The sequence below is a fragment of the Zygosaccharomyces rouxii genome (assembly GCF_000026365.1).
Source record: "Zygosaccharomyces rouxii strain CBS732 chromosome D complete sequence".
Classification (NCBI taxonomy): Eukaryota; Fungi; Ascomycota; class Saccharomycetes; order Saccharomycetales; family Saccharomycetaceae; genus Zygosaccharomyces; species Zygosaccharomyces rouxii.
In genome coordinates, this window is record NC_012993.1 from 1,175,900 (window position 1) to 1,197,323 (window position 21,424).

Consider the following 21,424-nt stretch of genomic DNA (forward strand, 5'->3'; position numbering starts at 1 on the left):
CAATAGTACTGCCGCGATATGGATTAAATTTCATTGATCTATAGGTATGCCTTTTTGATATGCTTTTTTGAAAATAGTACGTTATCGATCACCGCATGCGGCGCTATCAAAGTAAGTCTCAGCCGAAAACGATGGTATATACTTATACCAGAATAAGAAAACTTACAACATCGAGGCATATGAATAAAGAATTATGGTTACTGAATTCGAGTGGTACGTAAGGCCTGACTGAATCTCATAAGTGCGGTCTACATGCTCGAGCAATATCTGGTTTCACAAGGAACTGAGACATAAACCGAGATAAGAATTGTTGCCTGGTGTGGTAACAGATGTCAATACTTCGCATAGAACAATCTGTGAATTGACCCAAAAAGATCTTACCATACATCTTACTGTATAGTATCCATATTGTAGTTAGTTCTTTTATTTCGTAAAAGGTGATCATGATTTTTTTCAATTCAAATCGATGATTGAAGCCCATCATTATCAACTTTAATGAATACGCTCAAGAAACTAGAAAGCCACTGGAATCCACCGACATGACTCTATCGACGACAACTGCGGCTTCTATACAATCTGTTAAACATGCACCCATCACAAACTCACTAAAATTGACTCCATTGACGTTTACAAGAGGGAAAAGAACCAAGAGTAAAGGTACTTTACCACCATTAGTACAAAGGGCTATTACACAACTGAGTGTGCTATCAGCAAGTAGGAAACAACCCAAACTGCTGAAATTATCTCGAGAAGATTTCATCAAGCATCAAACGATACAACACTGTTGGTCAATTTATCAGAAAGAATTACGTGAAAAACGTAATGAGCAATTGAAATTGCAGTATAAGAGTGCTAAAAATGCGATGGATGTCCTACAACAGTTGAATCCAAAAATGTTTGAAGCTGCCAATGCTCCAGAAGATGGTAAAAGGTTCCCCATGGAACTAAAAGTCCCCACGGAGTTTCCACCAAATAAGTTGTGGCATTACACGTTCAAAAAAGATTGAACAGAGGTAAGAGAGAAAAGAACCAGAGGGAGACGTTCTCTGTATTACCATATTCCTTGTATCCTGTACATATTATAGAAATACGCATATCGTCTTTAACGAACGCTTGAAATTGACTACTTGAACCGATTCACCATATCAGAGGTTCAAAACATCAAAAACTTATCGAGATGGTAAACAATTGATTGACTTATAGTTTATCTAATAGATATTCAGAGGCCTTTTCAAAACTTTGAGTGACCCTTTGGTCTTCTGCATTCAGTTCCAATACATCCCTTTCACCTTTCTGTGAAGAAAGATCTGATGAGACAACGCCTGGTGCTGTTCATCTTGGGATGGTATTTGACCTCGATAACGCTGTCACTGTATAACAAATGGATGTTTGATCCTCATAAAGGTCTACAGGTCGTTTGTCCCATAACTGTTACCTCATTCCATCAATTTATACTCTGGTTTCTTTCATTCATTTATGTGAAATATCGTGGTTGGCGGAAGAAAGATAATGACCCGAACCCATTGATTCGTCAAATTCCTCGGATGGATTGGAAATTTTATATGAGATATCTGGTACCAACAGCTATAGCGAGTGCAGGTGATATTGGATTTGGAAATGTTTCATTCAAATTTGTCACTTTGGCAATCTACACAATAATTAAGAGTTCAAGCATCGCCTTTGTACTTTTATTTGGATGTCTTTTCAAATTAGAGCAATTCCATTGGAAATTAGTGGTAATCGTTGCCGTTATGTTTTTTGGAGTCCTGATGATGGTTTACGAACCTAATAATGAAAAAGTGGAAGAAGATCGAATCCTAATATTATTTGGATCTTTGTTAGTGCTAATGAGTTCTTGTTTATCCGGAATGAGGTGGGTATTTACACAATTAATACTGAGAAAATCACCGCAGGAGCCAGAGGTAGAACAGCGAGAACAAACAACCGAAGAAACCGTAGCGGTAACTACCAAGCGAGAAAAACCACACCCAGTTCAAACAATTTATCAATTGGCCCCCATAATGGGTTTCACACTTTTTTTCACTGCATTGATTATTGAAAGACCTTTCCCCAGTTTTTTAAAATCCAACCTTTTCACACAGGACGGAAACCATCAGTACACTTTTGGATCTATCACTAAGGGTATTCTTCTTTTGACGTTCCCAGGATTTGAAGTATTCTTGATGACAATCTGCGAATTCGGAATTTTACAAACTGCTCATGTGCTGACGCTCTCCGTAGCAGGTATCATCAAAGAACTACTCACAATACTTTGTAGTGTCATTTTCCTCAACGAAAGGTTAAGTGGATTTCATAACTGGGCAGGAATGACTATAGTCCTACTCGATGTGGCCTACTACAATTATTTCAGATACACACAGGATGAAAAATTGAATGACCCTCAAAAAGATCTAGAAAACCATACCATAGATGAGCGTAATGATAGCGATAGCGGGACTGTTTTATTATCCCAATTAAAACAGCCGTCTCTCGAATCAGTATCTTACGAATTGGCCCATGTTAACAATAACCCCAGCTAAAGTGTGCTATGCATTTAGAAAGACAAGCATGTACACAGTCGCACACAGATCTATACATATTCGATAGATTGATAAATACATTCATACCTTCACGTGACAGTTTACCGCTGACGGATCTGTTACCCTAACATCATTATGAACGAAAATATACAGTTTAGAAATACCTATCAATTATTTTCGACATGAAAAAAAGTTGAGTGGACCCATTTTGAAAATTGGAACGGGCGGAGAGGAAACACTCCTTGTTAAACGCTCTTCGTAAAACTAACTGATCATTATACAACGACAGTGACAATCAAACAAAGACTCATAGCTGACCAATCCTCCTTTAATACCAGTTTGTGTTGCCTTACACACAGAATAATACCGATTACCAATTGCCAATAGTTCTTCCTTGATTGTCGTCACTAAATTTTGCATCGTAGAGGGAAAGAAGGATTTGGCACAGATATACAAAATATTGAAAACAAAGAAGAACATGTTCGGTGTTGAGTCCGTTTCATTGTTGGTAAATGCTCCTTTGGAGCTTTTAATCGTGTTTTTTGTGGGAATCTTCAAGAGCTTAGTTGATATGATTGTGATTCCGGCACTAGACTACTACAGCGATAAAGAACACGGTGAGAAACAGGAGAAACTGAAATCAAAGGAGGAAGGTAAAATAGTCGAAGAGGAAGAAAGTGAAGATGAATTTCCCTCTCTTTTCCCCGAGAGACATAACGTTAACAAGTCCCTTTTCGAGAGTGCATCCGTAATTCCATGTTCGTTAGATATTTCGACAGTTGATTCTGCTATGTCAATGTCTATGACACCCGAAGGACAGTTACAATGTAAATTGAATACAGACGAAAATACAAATATACCATCCAATAACAAGTATAACATGATGGTAACACCGCCTACTAGTGTTGATGCAAATGGCTTACCAATCAGTCCAGAGAGTAATACATCATGTACCCCTGTGAAGTCTGAGGAAGAAGGTATTCCATCTGCATCTATCACTACCGCTACTACAACGAACCTGAATGCAAACTTAAACTCAGATACCATTAAGGCAGAGGTACCTGAGGGGGCCAATAGCGAAGGTCTATTCGTTTGCCACTACTGTGATGCGAAGTTTAAGATTAGAGGGTATTTGACTCGTCACATCAAGAAGCATGCAATTCAAAAGGCTTATCACTGTCCTTTCTTTATGGGAGAAGCACCACCTGAATTAAGATGTCATAATTCAGGTGGATTTAGCAGAAGGGATACCTATAAGACACATTTGAGAACCAGACATTTTATCTACCCCAAAGGTGTTAAGCCTTCAGAACGTAATAAGTCTGCAGGTAACTGTGGGCAATGTGGTCAAAGTTTTGAAAATACTGATAAGTGGGTTGAACAACACATTGAAAGTGGTGAATGTAGAGGATTGCCACAAGACTACGTTAGAAATATTAAGTCTGAAAGAAAATCAGGTAAACTTAAAATGATAAAAACCTCTACAGGACATTCTCGTTTTATTTCTACAGCTCAAAGTGTCGTAGAACCAAAAGTACTTTTGAACAAAGAAGCATTAGAAGCAATGGCAATTGTTGCTCATAATACAAACAGATCAGATATTTTGTCTCGTTACGGTAACAACAAAATTCTAATGATCTCTGCTAATTTCAAAGGTGAAGCTAAGCCTAAAAAGAAGTATTCAAGAAAAAGAGGTGGTCAATCAAGTACCGGTAAGAAATCAGATAATGATCTATCGCCACCACAACTGCAACCAGTATCATCCTTATCATCGACAGGAACTCCTGCAACTTTACCACCTCTAGAAGAATCTCCAATGGTTTTCAACTCTTACAGTTTTGAAACGAATACACCTTGTATGGACTCTTCAATAATTCCATCCCCTGAGCAAAACCAATCTTTGGAACCCGTCCCATCTGCATCTTCAGCATCATCCCACGAATGTCACTTGAACACTAATAATTATAATTCCTCTATGAATGAAGTTGGCAACAGTAGTATTATGTTTAACGATCCATTTAATGTCCCCCTTGATGCAGAACAATCTCCATCTTTTGGTCCACCAGACTATAACATGGTGAATAGCTGTCCTAATGGCACACCGGGTAAAGGTATGCAACAAATTAATATAAATGAAACTTTACAAAGACAGATGGATCCGGCCGTATTGGGAGACAGTCAACTCAGAGAAGTAAGACAATACGCTAATTTTTACAGACACACTTTTGGATACAAAGTGTGAGGGACAATAGAACAATAAAAAATAAAAAGATAATGGAGCAGGATGATTCAATATAGTTAGTTCCACTATGATCTTTTAAAATTTCGGAGTTTTTTCATTGGTGAAATAGATAAAAAAATAAAAATGTAATAAAGTAAATGAAATAAAAAAAAAAGGAAAAGTAGCTTGAGTAAACTGATGTTGGGATATTTTAATTGTTCTGTTTAGGAAGGTTATTCTTATAGGATACTATTGCTTCGTCTGAATGTAATTCAATTCTTATAGTTGTCGTTTTTAACGAAAATTCGATTTTTCATGCTTTCCGTTATCAACATCTCTAATGAAAAGTTGAGTTAACTTTAATTAATCAAACGTTTAATGAAACTTCTATAAAAATACTATATCCAGTTTAGTCCGTGGTTTCAGAATCCATATAAATTCTTAATTTAAATTTTGCAGTAGTTTCCAGCATTTTTTCCAAGTCGTTTATCTTCCAATAATGTCGGAGGAGCACGGCGACGATTTAAACTTTAATGAACTGGTCGGAAATCTACTTAGTTCCCATAATGCAAATGAAACTTTGACTGAAGATACCGAAAATGTTAATCCTGAGCAAGATTCAAATATTGTGACTAATACTAATGATAATCAAGATGACGTTGAGTTGCCGGACTTTGGCGCAGAAGAAGAAGATTTGGCCGCTGTTGTTGCGAGTGCCATTCAAAATATGAATGAACAACCTTCACAAGACAGTGAAATATCCTTAGACCTTCAACAACAGCAACAACAACAACAACAAGAACAGCAGGATGAAGGAGGACAAGGGTCATTTGAAGGTCCGAACGGAGAAGCTGATGAGATTCCTATAGAAGTACAAGAAGATGACGAAGACGAAGGGGATAATGAGCAGAACCAAGAATGGGCTCATATGTTACAACAAAGTTTAATGCAGGGAAATGAACCTTCGCAGACACAACCTGAAGAACAACTGGACCAAGATGATGAAACTTTGAGACGCGCCATTCTGGAATCCCTACAGGAGTTGAATGTAAGAGATAAAGAAGATACTACTACACAAGCACCACTGCCGAAGGAGAAAGATAAAAAGAGTAAATCAAAAAAACCGTCTAAAAAATCTTCATCGTCGTCATCGTCGTCTAAAAAGAAGAAGGATTCCAAAAAGAAGAAATCTCAGAAAGACGATAATGATGACTTGTTAAATTTTGAAGATGTCATTAGGGGGTTTATGCATCCTGAAGCTACTAGTATTCAAGATGAACCATCAGCGGTAGCAGATGTTGGTGATAATGAAACTCAAGCCCTTGTAGAGGCTACTTTAAAGGCATTTGAACGTGAACTACTTGGCCCTGCTGCCAATGCTCCTAAGACTACAAAGAAAAAATCAACCTCTACATCAAAAAAGAAATCTTCAAGTAAAAAATCTGATCAAAGGGCTAAAGCTAGAACTTATACACCTTTAGATCTTGACAAGAGTCATGATGGTCCCAAACACAACAAAAAGAAAGAACGTGATGAAGCAGCACCAGAACAAGAAGTTGGCGATGATTTCTCTAAACAACTTGCTGAAATGGTTAACCAGGTGGTGAATACGACCGCACCAGAGGAACCAACGGCGACTGCTCAAAAACCTGAGGAAGATTTTAGATCAACCACAGAAGGTATTTCACGAAGTGTGAGTGCCAATGAAGAATTTACTACTCATGATGTGCAAACAACTCCGGCTGGACTGGAAGAAGGCACATCTGAGACTTTTGATTTAAATCAAATCATGCAAAGGGCCATGAATATGGCCTTTCAGGAACAAGAAGAAGAACAAGCACCAGAACAAGAACAAAAGGAAAGGGATAAACAGAGTGATGAACAAGAACAAAATGAGGATCATTTTGATCAATCTATAATGGAGGAATTTAATCGTGGTCTAGCCGATTTAACCGTTGCAGACCTGGATCCAGAAACGCCAGCTGATTCGAAAGACCAACCGTCAAGGGAGGATGATTTAGAAACTGCAGCTGACAAGAGTGAACATAAAAAATATGCTAAACCATCAGAAGAAATCAATAAGAAGAAATATTCACAAGTGGCTTTAGCCGCTGCTCATGCTGCCAAAAAGCGTCTTTCGGAGAAGAACAGGATTAATAAATTGAAAGAAAAGCAGGAACGTCAAAAGGTTCGTGAAGATAAGAAATCGAAGAAGAAAGAGGAACAGGAAAAGTTAGAGGAAGAAAGGAAGGAATTGGAGGAAATTGTAGCTAGAGGTCCACCATATCCTCCTGATCTAAGGTTGACCAAAAGTGGAAAACCAAAGAAGCCATATAGAAGATGGACCCCTGAGGAAATGGCAAGAAGAGCCGCCATGATCTCAGAAGAAGCAAATAACCCCTCGAAGGAACAAAGAGTGAGAAAAAAGAAGTCCAAGAAGCTAAAGAGAGTCCCTCTGTACAATTTGAAGAACATCCCAATATTTAACTTTATCAAGTCAAATGTTGCTAGTGAAGGAAGAACGAGACAAGGGTTGAATGGTATCGAGGATACCTTAAACAAAATACCATTAACTTCTAATAACTTAAACCTAAACAGATTGGCTCTGTCAGGCAATACGGCTGTCGATCCATCAACAAGGGAAAAAAATCACGAAGATCTAGAGAACAATTCTATGCCGTTTATGCTACAGCGCAAGACTGTTGTACATAGGGAAAAAATTCCGTTCCATCCCCCATGGGCTATTCCTGAGCATCCTCCCTTAGCTTTACCAGTTGCCAGAAGGAGAAGAAAGGAAAAGGTCAACGAATCTACTCACCATAATGATATCAGGAGTCCTGGAAAACAAAGCAGACCTTCTGGTAATCTTAATGTTAGAAGCAAAATTATTCCTGCTGTCTTGCTTCCAATCATTAATACTTTGAAGGCAGCGGCAAGAGCTAAGGCAGCTTCGGGAGCCTCTTCTGAAGAATCAAATGAATATTTGATGAATATTATCAAGCATACCAAAACTACGATAGCACAAACACTAGAGTCATCAAGGAGAACTTCTTCAAGAGATTATTCTGCCATCAAGACTCAACAGGATGGGGAAGATGAAGGGAAGAAAATGAGAAGGACGCCAATCTTCAGTCTGGCGAACATTAAAAAAATTGATACGAGTAACGATGAGCCAAGAACCGAAAAATCGGAAAATCATCAGGATATCCATACAAAGACTCCAACGTTGATCAAAATAGAAGAAACGGAAAATTCTACGCTACCGTATGTTCAAGAAACGGCTGACAAGACGTCTCCAGAGGTAACAACTGAAAAGGATTCAAGTAATGAGAAGTCAGACCCTAAAGACAAAGCTTTTATAAACAGTAGTTCGATACCTACTGATGCTTTAGCTGTTGAACAAATCCAAGAACAGAGGTCTAACTATGAGGCAAACCGTTCTGATAGCCAAACACCTTCACCAGAAAAAACTGAATTAACTCATAAGCATTCAAAGGTACATCCTGTATTGATCGAGGAAACTCCAGATGTTAGCAAGATTGATTTGCCAGTAAAACCTCAAGAGAGGCCTGAAGAAAGATCTGAGGGGAGACCTGAAGATAAGGCTCAAGAGATACCCGAAGATAGGGCTCAGGAGAGGCCTGAAGGGAGATCTGAGGTGAGTCCTGTAGAGAAGGCTCAAGAGATACCTGTAGAGAAGGCTCAAACGAAACCCGAAGAAAAGATTCAAGAGATTCCTGAAGAGAAGGCTCAAGAGAAGGCTCAAGAGAAGGCTCAAGAGAAGGCTCAAGAGAAGGCTCAAGAGAAGGCTCAAGAGAAGGTTCAAGAGAAGGCTCAAGAGAAGGCTCAAGAGCAGACTCAAGAGCAAAGTCAGGAGCAAAGTCAGGAGCAAAGTCAGGAGCAAACTCAAGAGCAGACTCAAGAGAAGACTCAAGAGAAATCTCCATCACGGGTTAGTGAGGCAGGTGCTGAAAGCGCAACTAAACCCCAGCCAGATACTTCAGAAGAAGCTCTCAAGTTGGAAAAACAGAACTTATCAGGACCTATTAAGCGTGAGGAAAATAACGATTTAGCTAACGCCCAGGTGCAAATGAAGAGGCGAGATGAAAACCCACATAATGCATTCGAAGATATGGTTAAACAACAATTGGTTCAATCATGTGGCAATAATGTTGACTTGCCCAGTAATTTAAGCAACATAATTTCTGCCACATTGGCCAATGTTTTTCCGGATTTGAATGATACCAGAAAGAACGAGATCCAAGAACTACCATCTCGACCAGAAAGAAGACGTTATAAGAAGGGTCCTCCACCAATGTTGAATTTAGATGGTTTAGTACCTCCCAGCGGTATTCAAGTTATTCCTAAAGCTGAACCAAAACCTGCTTCAGAGGGCACAATACCTTCTCAAGCTCCAAGATTTAAAAAACCTCACAAGAAATCAGAACAACCTACGTTATTATACACCTTCAATGTTCCTAATTTCAAGGATATTCAAGGCAGAAGGACTATGCTTTTGAAAAGGGCTAAAGAGCATTTAAACGATAAAGAGATGGGTATTTTGAAAAGAGAAATTAACAAAGAACGTAAGAGGAAATGGAGAGAAGTGAATGTAGAGAAAAATTGGGAGCATGATTTACGTTCACGATTGAAGAAACGTGCCAATATGAAATTTGGTGAGTCGAATTCAGCTGAGAAAAATCAATGGTTTGAAAGTGAAGTATCGAAGAATCTATCCGAGAGAGGTATAAAGCAAGAAGATAGCGCCAATAATGGTGGTGAAAATGGCAGTGGAAGGAAGAATACAGGCTCCACAAATTTAAGTGACAACGAAGTATTGAACATGATCGCTACGGCATTAGGCAAACTGGACGTTGCCAGAATTCTTGAGCGCGAACTAAATGAATTGGGTAAGCCTAGCGGTGCCAAACCACCAAATGTCAATAAACCCAAGAGACTTAACACACCAACTTCGGCAGAAGGTACGCCTGGCGCTGAAAGAAATCCAGTTTTGTCTGGAGTGGCAGAGTTTGGCACAGTTGAAGAGACTCGGAGTGAGAGGGAAATGGATGAAGTAGATGAAAACGGTCAATTAAAGAGACCATACCCGGATGATATACCCTTAATGGTTCCTATTCTCAAGAGACCTAAATTCTTAAACGCTGAGGGCAACTCTTGAGAGGGCATAATAAATGGAACTGAGAATAGACATTATTTTTCTATGTTATTTTTTAAGGAAGGAAGGACAATTAGAATTACAAGGCGGCTACATGATAGACAAAAAGGAAGGAAATACATATTTACATATATATATATATATATATATATATATGTACAGTAAGACAAATAAGATATTAAAAAGACAAGCACTGGGACAATTTGAATTTAAATAATATTCAACGATGTAATAATCTATTTTTCTATCTCTTTACATACGTAAGCTTCCAATGGAAGCAATGTATCAGAATAAATATACGTTCAATTGAGCTTTTCAGATCACTTGCTCTGGAAACCTCTTTTCCCACACGATTTCGGCTGGTAGCTTAGGCAAAGTCACCATACTTTCGAAATCTGGCTCTGGCACAGTTCTACCTGGAGCAAAGTGCCATTTTAGAGTTCTAATGTACAAAGACATGATAACACCCATTTGCAAGAATGCAAATTGCTCACCAATACATCTGTGTCTACCACCACCGAAAGGCAAATAAGGAGATGAGACACCCTTGGAAATGGCACCAAACCCATAATCAACCTTTTCACCAGTGTTGTAAGAAGAGGCAGCATCTTGATCCCAACGGTGCAAATTGAACTCCCTAGCATTTGGGAAGTAAGAGTCCTGCAAATGGCAATAACCAGGTGAAACCAAGACATGGTGACCCTTAGGGACCACATAAGAAGTGTTAGGAACTTGCATGTCTCTCATAACCTTTCTAAACAAAGAGTGCAATGGATGGTGCATTCTCAAAGTTTCCTTAAGCATTTGATTCAACAATGGCATTTCCTGTAATGCTTCATAAGTCAATTCTCTCTTACCGTTATCCAAGACACGCATCTGTTCTTGGTACAATTCTTCTTGAAGATCTGGTTTCTCAGCCAAGTGAAGTAAAGCCCATGAGGAAGTAGCCGCAGAAGTGTGTTGACCACCCATCAAGATACCAATTAGCAAGTTGGCGATCTCTTGATCAGTCATCTTGACACCGTCCTTGTAAGTGGAGTTTTTCATCAAAGAATCGATCAAATCTCTGTCCTGAATGTCATTGTTTTGACGTCTCTTGCGAATCAAAGACATGTAAGTGTTAGAAATTGTTTTCTGAGCATGGTCTCTTCTGTGGTTAACGGGCAAAGGAATGTTGGGGAAGACAAAGTTGATTGGCGTGAAACCTCTGTCTAAATCACCAAACAAATGAGCAAATCCAGTATCCAATTTTTCACGTAATTCTTTACCCAAAAGTGTCCTAGAGGCGGTAAAGATTGTCATCTCGGGTTGTGCAGCCATAACTTCAACGGTACCGTGGGTTTTGTGGTTCATATCATAGTTCTTAGAGGTACGGAAGTACTTGTTCACTTCTTCCACTAACAATGGGACGTATTTAGTGAAGGACTCCTTTGAAAGGGCACCTTTAACGAATTTCTTTTGGTCCATGAGACGACTGTTTGGACAATCATAAACCACACCTTTACCAAACACTGGTGTAGTCAAATGTGTGTAAGCAGCTTCGGCGGAAACATCGGCCAATTTACCATTGAAGACAAATTCATGTCCCTTGACGCCCAAGTACACGGTCATAACCTTACCCAGTAAGACAAATGAGAAAATGTCGCCGTATTTCTCTTGGCATTCGGCGAAAAATTCATAAGGTCTGGTACCATATGGAACAGCACTACCGACCCAAGGAATCCAGTAGAAAACCATAGGAGGACGATCGCTTCTCAACGAATATAAAAATTGCCAAACCATGGTATAGATGAAAGGCGTCACTACAATGATTGAGATCTGTTGCGACAAGGACAGTTCCAAGAAGGCAGAGACTGCCAACTTGCCAAATTCCACCAATTTAATCACTAGAGATTGGGACTCTGACATTTCGAGTATGATAGACGTAAAAAAAAAAAAAAGCCAGGGCTAAGAGGAAAAACCAGAACCAGGAAGTGTATCAGCAGTAGTGTCCAACGTCTTAACAATTGACGATTCAAAATTCTTCGAAAGGCAAGTCTAGCGATATGGAAGCTTTTTTCTCTGAAATGTATCTCTTTTGTATGTTTACCGGTCTTGAACGCAGTTAAAGCCTTTTTGCTCGTAAACAGACAAAAGCAAACTTAAACGAGCGAGCTCGAGCCTAAACGAGGTCACGTGAAAAGTGGCACAGGCAAATAGGACCGATGAATTAACGAAGAGCACCAATACGATAAATCCGAGGCCGTTGCACACGAAATCTAAGCTTAAACGAAGGATAACGCGACGTTTAGCTGTCATGTGAAAAGCACGTGGCTACAGACACCACGTGCTTTTCACATGCTACGTAATCGCACAACAAGCACGTGAATATCACGTGCCTTCATCGGGAATTACTGTACCAAGAAATTTGCCCCCCTAAATCCGCGATTTCATCCCTCTAGCACCTTTGATCCTATTGCCTTAGTACGTGTGCCCACTTAGCCGCCCAAGATGCACTGCTGTATGCGGCTGAAACTTCTCCGTCTTACAACCGTTTTCCTTCTTTCTTTTCCCCAGTCCTTTGTCACCGAAGAGGTGAAAAATTATAAGAACGGGCATTAGTGATGGTTGCCAAGGAACTTATTTGCATTTTCAAGGTCGGTCAGAGGTGCGACTTGGCTCATCTAAAGTGTTGTTATTCACTTTATTCTTTCATTGTTAATGTGACTATTACCCCGTAGGTCTCTGCGTTTCAGTTACTAGAGTATTGAGATCGGAAAAGTAATAGTTCTTAGCATCATGCTGGATAAAGATACCAAAATCCCTAGAAGAAGACGGAAGGCAGTTAAATCATGTACGTTTTGCCGTAAGAGAAAGCTCAAGTGCGACCATCGTAAGCCTATGTGTAGACAATGTCTGGATAGAAAATTACCAAACTGCGTCTATACCGACGACTTCAACTTCCCACTGACAACAGATGAGTTATTTAGTGATTCACCCAATGTTGATTTAATGCGAAAGGTTAAGGAATTAGAGGCTAAACTAGCAGCACTAGAAGGAGAACAATCGCAGTCGCAGTCGCAGTCGCATTCACAACAACAAATCTCACCACCCTCGTCGACGGATGCAGCGTCAAACGTTCCAGGATTATCATCAATTTGTGGTGGTGCTATTTCGCTGCGGCCTGCGGGACCCGGTAACCCCAATAATCCATTATGGGAATACAGGATTCTCTACAACTGTAGAGGACAAAACATTCTATATGGCCCCACGTCCTGGAGAACGATGGTGGCGTCGCAGGGCGAAAGGTTTCAACTGGAGTATAGAAAACTATGGGAGATGATCAAACCCGAAAGAGACCTGTGGGTCGTACAGAACCCGTTTTCGCAGTTTAATACAGATGTGTCACAGGTGATCTTAGCTACAAATGAAAACGATACCTTACTCAATGCGGTTTGCAAGTATTTGCCGTCATACAAAGAGATGGAGGAGGGTATTAACGAATTCTTTGATGGCTACATTCACGATTTTTTACAGATTCTCGATAAGGATAAAGTTATGTCAGATTTTAAGAAATGTATGATTCCAGACGCAAAATCGTTTGCCGGGCTTGATCATCCAATTGCTCAATTAACGGCGCCCGATGGCGACGGGAATTATTATAAAGCCGCAGTGGTTCTGCTCATTGTGTATACCGCCAAGACCAATGGCAGTGTTCCGCCCATAGTGGACAAATTCTTTTTATCGCTAAGTGCCATCAACACCGCGTCAAAATTAAACTTTATGGAAAGGGCTCAGTTCTTATTGCTACTCTACTTTTGTAAGGTTTACTGTCCCAATGAGTGCAGCGAGACTCCACAGGCCGCCAATTTGGTCAGTGAGCTCTGTGAATGTGCTCTTACTCTGGGGCTTTCCAATGCAGAATGGTGGTACAAGGATAAGCAGGAACTCGTCGGGCCTATTCACACCTTGAAAAACATGTGGTACTGGACACTCTTCGCAGATATTTCTATATCCTTTGAAATGGGCAAGCCGCTTTTCATAACCGATGATTGTTTTGATCCTACCGCCACTTTTAGCCCCCTAGAGAAACCAGCTGCTGGTTTTGACATAACCCCAGAATCTCTATCGTCGATCGGCTCTCAAACTTCGCTACAGGATGTGCTAAATGGTGGTACTTTGCAGGGGAGAAGGTTAACCATGTTACTGAAGTATCTGAAAATTGGTCGTCGTTGCATACTGGAGATCAATTCAATAAACACCAGCGGTAATATAGATCAAGTAGCTGATGAATTGGAGGAATTCGTCGCTAAAGAATTTTTGCCAATAAAGTTCTACTCGTCTAAGCTAATGTTGGAGCAGGTAGACATGTTTGATATCATTCTTTTAGCTCCTACCTTTGGTATGCTATTAAATTTCCACAATGTTTCTCGTATTGCTTTGAAAAACAGCACTCCTTATAACAAGAACAGAGTTATAAAGTTCGGGCTTTTGGGTCTATCCATCTGCGTTAATACCATCATATGCACGTTTGAAAGAGATACTCCTGGCCCCAAGAACGACTTGGTCTTGGCGTTACTATTGGTTAACCCACTGTTCATGCGTATACTCACAGAAATGTACGCGTTGTTCTTCTTTAGGTTGACTTTGTTTGAAAAAGGTATTATCATCACCGAAGGTATTTCTGATTTGAGTTTGAACGACCTTAACGTGCCATTGGATAATTATTATTCATTTGAAGCCACCACCTCCGTATTCAGAGAGACTCTCGATCAATTGTTTGACCCATCGAGGGCCGAATTGCAAAAGGCCATTTCGAAATCTTATCAGCTTACGACCTCATTAGCGCTAGAGCGTGTGAGTCGTACAGTTTTTGATAAGGGGTGTACTTCAAGAACCATTACAGAAAACAACTGTCATGCAGACGATGCAATCTCTCAAGAGGCATTGGACAAAATGACAGAATCATTTTGGGAAACTTATGAGCAACAAACCCAAGGCGTATGGTCAATGAAGCCAGAGGATTTCTACACTGGTTTTAACGTAAATTTTGATTTCGACCTAAGTTTGAAGTAACAATTGCAAGTAAATCATTCCTGCTTATACCCCATATATAATATTTGAGTCATATTTTACACTTTAGGCCCCGTTAATCTTCCATTTTATGCTGCTATATGATTACCCAAATTTTCACATGACTCACATATGTCCTCAGCCTTATTTATTTTTCATATTTTTCAGTACCCAAGGGTATATAAACAGTGCGGATTTCACCACTTCGATTCCACTCTGACTAACAGTACTAATAATAAAAAAAGACAAGCAAGAAAGAGAGAATAGCTTCTTTTTACACTTGGTACTCTTCGAGAAGTTCAAGAAGATGGCCCGATAGACTCAAGTGTCTGTTAATAGTGAATCGGGTTTGAATTATTGGAAAAAAAATTATTCTTTTTTTTTTGCTGCTGCTACAGGTACACTTTCTACTGTTATAATTGTTAGCTTCTTACATCCTTGAGTCAAAATCTTATTCACGGAAGGAAGTTTAGGCGAGGAAAGAGTGAAAAAGAACATAGGAAGTCGAAATTGTTCTATCATTCGCTCAATGGCTATCGAACATGGTAAATTTGATGGGCTCGGTTCTCCATATTTGGGGAGTTCAGTCCTAAATGCCAACCCAAACTCCAATTCCAATTCTAGAGCAAGTGCCAATGCGGGTTCAGTGACTGTGAAGAAGAAAAGGATGAAACCTATCAAATCGTGTACGTTTTGTCGAAGGAGAAAACTACGATGTGATCAACAAAAACCTATGTGTTCCACCTGCATCGCTAGAGAACTCCCCGAGTGTGTTTACATGGAGAGTAGCTCTACGCCTCGTACGGTGGCTGGTAAACGTGGTAATATTGATTCTATAGGATCGATGCCAAATACCAAATTGTTACTTAAAGTTAATGAACTGGAAAGGCAGTTGCGCGATGTTGCCAATGAAATCAGTGGCAATAGCGCTAGTGAGGACAATAGTTTAGGGGATATGCCTCAAGGCGGGACTGAGTCCCTCGTCGGATCCTCATCTGCCGTTTCGCCATCTTCCACTTCACCAAATAGTACAGATGCTCATCTCCATACTATTAGCCAAAAATGTGTGGAACAACACCATCGAGACTTTCAGAGGGAAACTCGATTAGCTATCAGTATGGACACTACCACTAGTGCATCAGTCAATCCGTTAAGAAAGTTATATTTTCTGCAATCGAAACGTAATGGAAGAAAAGTAATGTTTGGTCCTACTTCAATGAGAACTTTTCTCTTTAGTGGGAATTGGGGACTGATGGATAGATTCAAGCAATTGAGAGAAAAAGTCAACACGGCAAGACGCCAAATTAAAAAGGAATGTGGTTACTGTATGCTTAGGGAAAATCAACTAATAGAGATGCCATCAAATTCCTTCACAAGCAATCTTCCTTTGGACACTTCTCTTGCCAAACAATTGATATTTGTATTACCAAGCTATGAAGAGATTGAAAAAAGTCTTCGACTTTTTTTTTCGAAACCTGAGCTGTATGAAATTACAGGAGCATTTGATGAGAAGAAAGTTCTCAATGATTTTAAATTGGGGTTTGTCCCCGGTATTCCGTCGCTGATTACTGGCGAAAGGCCTGTTATCAATATTGTCCCATTCACTAAAATCCAATATTACAAAGTTGGTGTCGTTCTTGGAATTCTCGTTTTGGTGCGATTTGGAGCATTACTCCCACAGGTTTTGGAAAAATTCTTTGTGTTTCTGTCAGGATTGTCAACTGCTAAAATCATGTATGTTGAGAGAGTGCAGTTCACTTTGTTGAGATACTTTCATCGAAATATTCATGGCCTCACTGGAGGCGATGAATCTCATCAGATTGTATTAATTGATTCTCTCGTTTGTGATGCGATCTCTCTTGGTCTAAATCGTAACATTAAGGAATTGTTTCGAGGCGATGAAGAACTTCTGGGGAATACAGATTCCCTAGAGAAGTTATGGTGCTGGGTTGTTTTCCTAGATTTTTCACTTGCTTTTCATATTGGAAGGCCAATGAAAATTACGGAAGAAGACATCTTTCATGAGGAATTTTTTGATGACTATAGTTGTGGATTTTATGGTCTTCTTAAAAGATTTTTGAGAAAAATGGCAAGACCCATTATGCAGAGCATCTACAGCAAGTCTGAATGTCCCTATTTAGACAAGCATTGCGAGGAACTGTTGACATTTACGGAAGAGGAGTTCTTGCCCATTTCGTTTTACACAGATAAGGAATTAATTCATAAGACACCCTTACAAGAGACAAGGATTTTAGGCATGATATTTTCTATGCTCTTATGTCTAGGTGGGCTTAAACTTTTCATTGAATCGCAGTGTAATCTAGACGCTAAGAACTCTGTGGTTAAAATCGCATTGGTATCATTTTCTGTGGCAAGGAATGCACTCGCTCGTAGTATTGAGCTGGATGAAATTCATTTTCCCGAGTTAACAGAACCGGGGCATGAATCACCTTCGCCTTATTTTGCTGAAGTCGTCTCAATGTTTTTCACACTTTTTATTCGAGGAGCATCAATTCCGTATATATTGGCATACAATAAACTGACTCTCTTCGAAAAAGGTGTTCTAGTTCTTGAAAATGGTAGTGATACTTTAGATTGTGATATGAGTACACTGAGAGTTCCCAAATCAAAGAAAATTCCTACTGTTCATGCCTTATCAATGTTTTGTAAAGTTTTTGATGATCTCCGTAATCCAAGCAATGATAAAGCAAAGTCAGTTTATCAAAGATGTCAAGGTTTACAAATTCTTCTTTCCATGGAAAAAGTGCAGAGAACGGTGGTTCAGAAAGTTCTTGAAGTTAGAACTGCTACGGAAACTACTTGGAAAGCTCAAGTTCAACGTCAGGGTTTGGCATCCCCTGGGAAAGCTTTGGCATCTCCTGGAAAAACTTTGTCACCACCATCAGCGGATAATTTCGAAAATGCAGATTTAAATTTTTTCGGTAATTTGGTGGAGAATTCACGTTCCCGTAAATCATCATCATCAGTACCAGCTGGCCCCCCACCATTAGTCCATCCCACGTCTGAAATACCCGCTGCAGAACCATCTGTAGGTAGAGATGAGACGGAATGCGAGTTCAACACACGTGCACCAAGTGGTCCTGCCGCCTCTCAAAGTGACCAAGGTCGTCCCGCTATTGGAGAAAAACTTTCACCAAATATGGAGGTATTTGATGAAGATAATGATGTCCTTGGCATGATTTCTGGTGATTTCTGGGAATGCTATAATACAAGATGGACTGAGTTATTAAACAGGGCCGAATCTGGCAATTTGTTTTCCGATATTGATATATGAATTTTATTAATGGGTAATGCTACAAATATTGTATTCTACAGCACATTGAAATCACTTATGGGGATGGTTTTTCAGTAAGATAGATTCGCAGGTCTTTTTTTTTTTAGATTTTTTTAGATTTTTTCTCCTTCGCATACTACCTAATCAGCATGGTCCTTAACAAACAATGCTAAGTCGTCTGAATCTCCGTAGTTCTCTTCTTCGCTTTCTGCTTCATCGTCGGCCATCTCATCTTCCGAATGCAGAAGAGAGTGATTTTTCCTCTCAGGTACACGCCTTGGTTTTGTAATCCCCATTGATGAAAGAACACTAGATACCGGATTATTGATGTTCTTCTTTTTGATTTTTCTCTTGCCACCATGAGGACTAATTCTGTATCTTCGGAATTCTTCACCACTTTCATCTTCAACAATGAGATCGTTGCCAACTTTGTAAGCGTAGTATTTGGTTTTGCAAGCTTCATTGGTAATTTGACGTAATCTTTCCAATGGCGGAGAAGATGCCCTCTTATGCCTACCTTGATTATGCGATCCTGCTTCTGCGTCCCTAACCCCGTCATTATGGGATCTTGCATACTCTAAAATTTCACCTTGTCTATTTTCAATTATAACCTGGTTATCTTCAGTGTATGCAATGTATGCTTGCTGCTCCTGCTCTCTCAGAAGTTTGATTCGTTCTCTTTCTAAGGAGTCAATTGAATCTGCATCGAATTCATACGTATAAACGTCGTCGTGCGATGAACCAATATCATGTACTCTAGAAGTTTCAACATGGTACACGTCATGGTTTTCTGTATCGTCAGCTAATTTATCCAATCCATAAATAGTATTGACAGTTTCTGTTCTGTTCATTATATTCACCTTACTACGTTGTGCTAACCCTGGAGTCCTAGCATTGGTGGTTCCTAAAGTTTCCGTTGTTGTATCATTTAAGTCAATGGTACCTGTGTGTTCTTCTCTTTGACGTTGCAAATCGCTCATTTCAATATCTGATTCAGTTTCTTTATTCCCATGCAATTTTTGTCTCCAACGCTGTCTCATACCCAGTGCTGGTGCAGCTATCATGCCACTAGTTCTTACATCTATTTGCCCAGGTGTGGGTGATGTTTCTTTATCTAAACGCTGCAAAGAGAAAGGACGCCCAGATTTATCGAAGGGCGGTAAACTTTGTAACCATGAATTCTTTGTAGATGTGCTTGCAGTGCGACTTGTAGGAGCCGCCGTCAAAGTTACTGTATTCAAATAACGTCCTAGCATTATGACGGCGACCGAAGAGCCATGTACGATGACTGAAGTTATGATAGAAAAACAAGTGATGGGCCAAAGACAGGCCATTGCCTGCCAATGCTTTGATCCTTTACCAGGTGTATAATTCAAAGGTGTTTCTTCGTCAGTCAAGTGAGATTCCAATTGGCTCTTTGAAATAATAGCGGCATATACTGCACCAACACCAATGGGACCAAAATGACCAATAAACATAGCTTCACGCCAAGATTTAATGTCAGGTATCAAAGGCTTCAATAAAAGAACTGCAGGAATTCTGCGTAGAAAAATGACCACTAGCGACAAAATGATCAATCTCCAAACATCAAGGCCAATATCTGCATTGTTGAAATCTTTCCAGGGAAGAATAGATCCCAAGTAGACAAAGTATGCATAGTTCAACAAAACATCGATTACATTGGATACATTACTTTCGTGAGTCTTGGTGGCGAACCATCCGTCCCACGCAAATGCAGTACCTGCAAAGAATGAAACTAGCAAATCATCCACTCCCAACATTGACCCAAATCCTGCACAGGTCAACGCCAAAATCAAATAAAATGCTAAAAAAGATTCACGATCAATAATACGTTTACCTTCTGCAAATCGAATTGCCTTTCTACCGCAGTATCCAATTATGCAACCTAAGATAGATCCAAAAATACATTCCCATAGGATGGTAACACAGATCCAATCCTTGACAATCTCTCCACCTCGACCTGGATAAAGTAAGAGGTCTATAGAAAGAAACACAAAGGGGAATGCCAGTCCATCATTACAACCAGATTCGCATGATAAAAGATTTCTCAAATGACCGGGAACCTTCTGAGCAAAAGTACCAGATACAACACTCTGTGCCAATACAGGATCAGTAGCAGTTATGCATGCTCCCATCAGTAAACTCGCCGGGAAGTTTAATCCAGGAACCAAGATCCAAACGAATAACGCAATCACAAGCCAGCCAGAGGTCATCACTGGGACCAGTAACATGGTCACAGATAACCAATGCTTCTGCATGTATTTGCGTGGCAACTCTACGGAAACTGCAAATACTTGCAAACAGAGCAGTATCCGACTAATCTCTAAAGTAATAGAATCTGTGTTTCCCCACGATAATGGATTAAACCAATTAAGACAATGTGGTCCAACAATCAACCCAAATACACTAGCAACCATAGATTCACCAATATATAATCTTTCCTTGACGAATAATGATACCAGGGAGAATATAGATGAGAATATACCAAGGCAACTGTAAGCAACATGTGCCTTGGTGACTTCCAACTGACGCCAAACCATCAAGAGGAGATATGAGGCTGTCTTATGCCTACCGAATATTGTTTGCACTGTCGACCACGCGTATGGCTACGAGCAACTCATTCAGTTTCTGTTCAACATTTCAAGATGAGCTCGGATTGTTGATTATGATTTCAATAGAGGGACATGTTGAAAACATGTGAACAGATATGAACACATCAACTATCGACAATAAAAGAAAGAAACCAATTTAAAAGACCAGGAGCTCCCTTCAATCGCTGATGATTAAGTCTACGTTAATTTACAGAGACGATGGTATGTTTCTTCCCCTTCCAACCGTTTCAGTACGTCAAAAACCAAGATATTGATACTAACAGGACTCAAACTCTATCTTAAAAAGGCCTTCCACTATGTGCATCTGTTGATGATGATACCGATCCACTCTTATCAGATCAAAGAAAGAAAGTTAAGATGGTAGTAACCAGAATGACTCCACACTCTGCTACTGAGGCCACATTGGAGAGCGGCTCATATGAAATTCACTATTTGAAGGTTGCAGTCGTGATATATTTTGTAATCTGTGAGAGAGGATATCCACGTAATTTGGCCTTTTCCTATTTA

At 39.8% G+C, this 21,424-nt stretch overlaps 8 protein-coding genes across 8 annotated transcripts; 6 read left to right on the forward strand and 2 right to left on the reverse strand.

Annotated features, from left to right (window-relative positions):
- Positions 1-539: 539 nt before the first annotated feature.
- On the forward strand, positions 540-1,007 carry MRPL28 (mitochondrial 54S ribosomal protein mL40; the record flags this gene model as incomplete). Its single annotated transcript, XM_002496993.1, has 1 exon — positions 540-1,007. The coding sequence occupies one exon, from the start codon at positions 540-542 to the stop codon at positions 1,005-1,007; it is 468 nt and encodes a 155-aa protein (XP_002497038.1).
- A 303-nt stretch (positions 1,008-1,310) lies between these two features.
- Positions 1,311-2,540, forward strand: YMD8 (Ymd8p; the record flags this gene model as incomplete). The annotated part of the gene is made up of 1 exon (XM_002496994.1): positions 1,311-2,540. The coding sequence occupies one exon, from the start codon at positions 1,311-1,313 to the stop codon at positions 2,538-2,540; it is 1,230 nt and encodes a 409-aa protein (XP_002497039.1).
- A 478-nt stretch (positions 2,541-3,018) lies between these two features.
- On the forward strand, positions 3,019-4,782 carry STP1 (Stp1p; the record flags this gene model as incomplete). Its single annotated transcript, XM_002496995.1, has 1 exon — positions 3,019-4,782. One exon carries the CDS (start codon positions 3,019-3,021, stop codon positions 4,780-4,782), a length of 1,764 nt encoding a protein of 587 aa, XP_002497040.1.
- A 478-nt stretch (positions 4,783-5,260) lies between these two features.
- On the forward strand, positions 5,261-9,940 carry SPP41 (Spp41p; the record flags this gene model as incomplete). The annotated part of the gene is made up of 1 exon (XM_002496996.1): positions 5,261-9,940. The coding sequence occupies one exon, from the start codon at positions 5,261-5,263 to the stop codon at positions 9,938-9,940; it is 4,680 nt and encodes a 1,559-aa protein (XP_002497041.1).
- Positions 9,941-10,252: 312 nt separating this feature from the next.
- ERG11 (sterol 14-demethylase) lies at positions 10,253-11,845 on the reverse strand (the record flags this gene model as incomplete). Its single annotated transcript, XM_002496997.1, has 1 exon — positions 10,253-11,845. One exon carries the CDS (start codon positions 11,843-11,845, stop codon positions 10,253-10,255), a length of 1,593 nt encoding a protein of 530 aa, XP_002497042.1.
- An 870-nt stretch (positions 11,846-12,715) lies between these two features.
- On the forward strand, positions 12,716-14,992 carry PDR8 (Pdr8p; the record flags this gene model as incomplete). Its single annotated transcript, XM_002496998.1, has 1 exon — positions 12,716-14,992. The coding sequence occupies one exon, from the start codon at positions 12,716-12,718 to the stop codon at positions 14,990-14,992; it is 2,277 nt and encodes a 758-aa protein (XP_002497043.1).
- A 526-nt stretch (positions 14,993-15,518) lies between these two features.
- ZYRO0D14080g (uncharacterized protein) lies at positions 15,519-18,284 on the forward strand (the record flags this gene model as incomplete). The annotated part of the gene is made up of 1 exon (XM_002496999.1): positions 15,519-18,284. The coding sequence occupies one exon, from the start codon at positions 15,519-15,521 to the stop codon at positions 18,282-18,284; it is 2,766 nt and encodes a 921-aa protein (XP_002497044.1).
- Positions 18,285-18,424: 140 nt separating this feature from the next.
- ZYRO0D14102g (Na+/H+ antiporter) lies at positions 18,425-20,845 on the reverse strand (the record flags this gene model as incomplete). The annotated part of the gene is made up of 1 exon (XM_002497000.1): positions 18,425-20,845. The coding sequence occupies one exon, from the start codon at positions 20,843-20,845 to the stop codon at positions 18,425-18,427; it is 2,421 nt and encodes an 806-aa protein (XP_002497045.1).
- Positions 20,846-21,424: the final 579 nt, after the last annotated feature.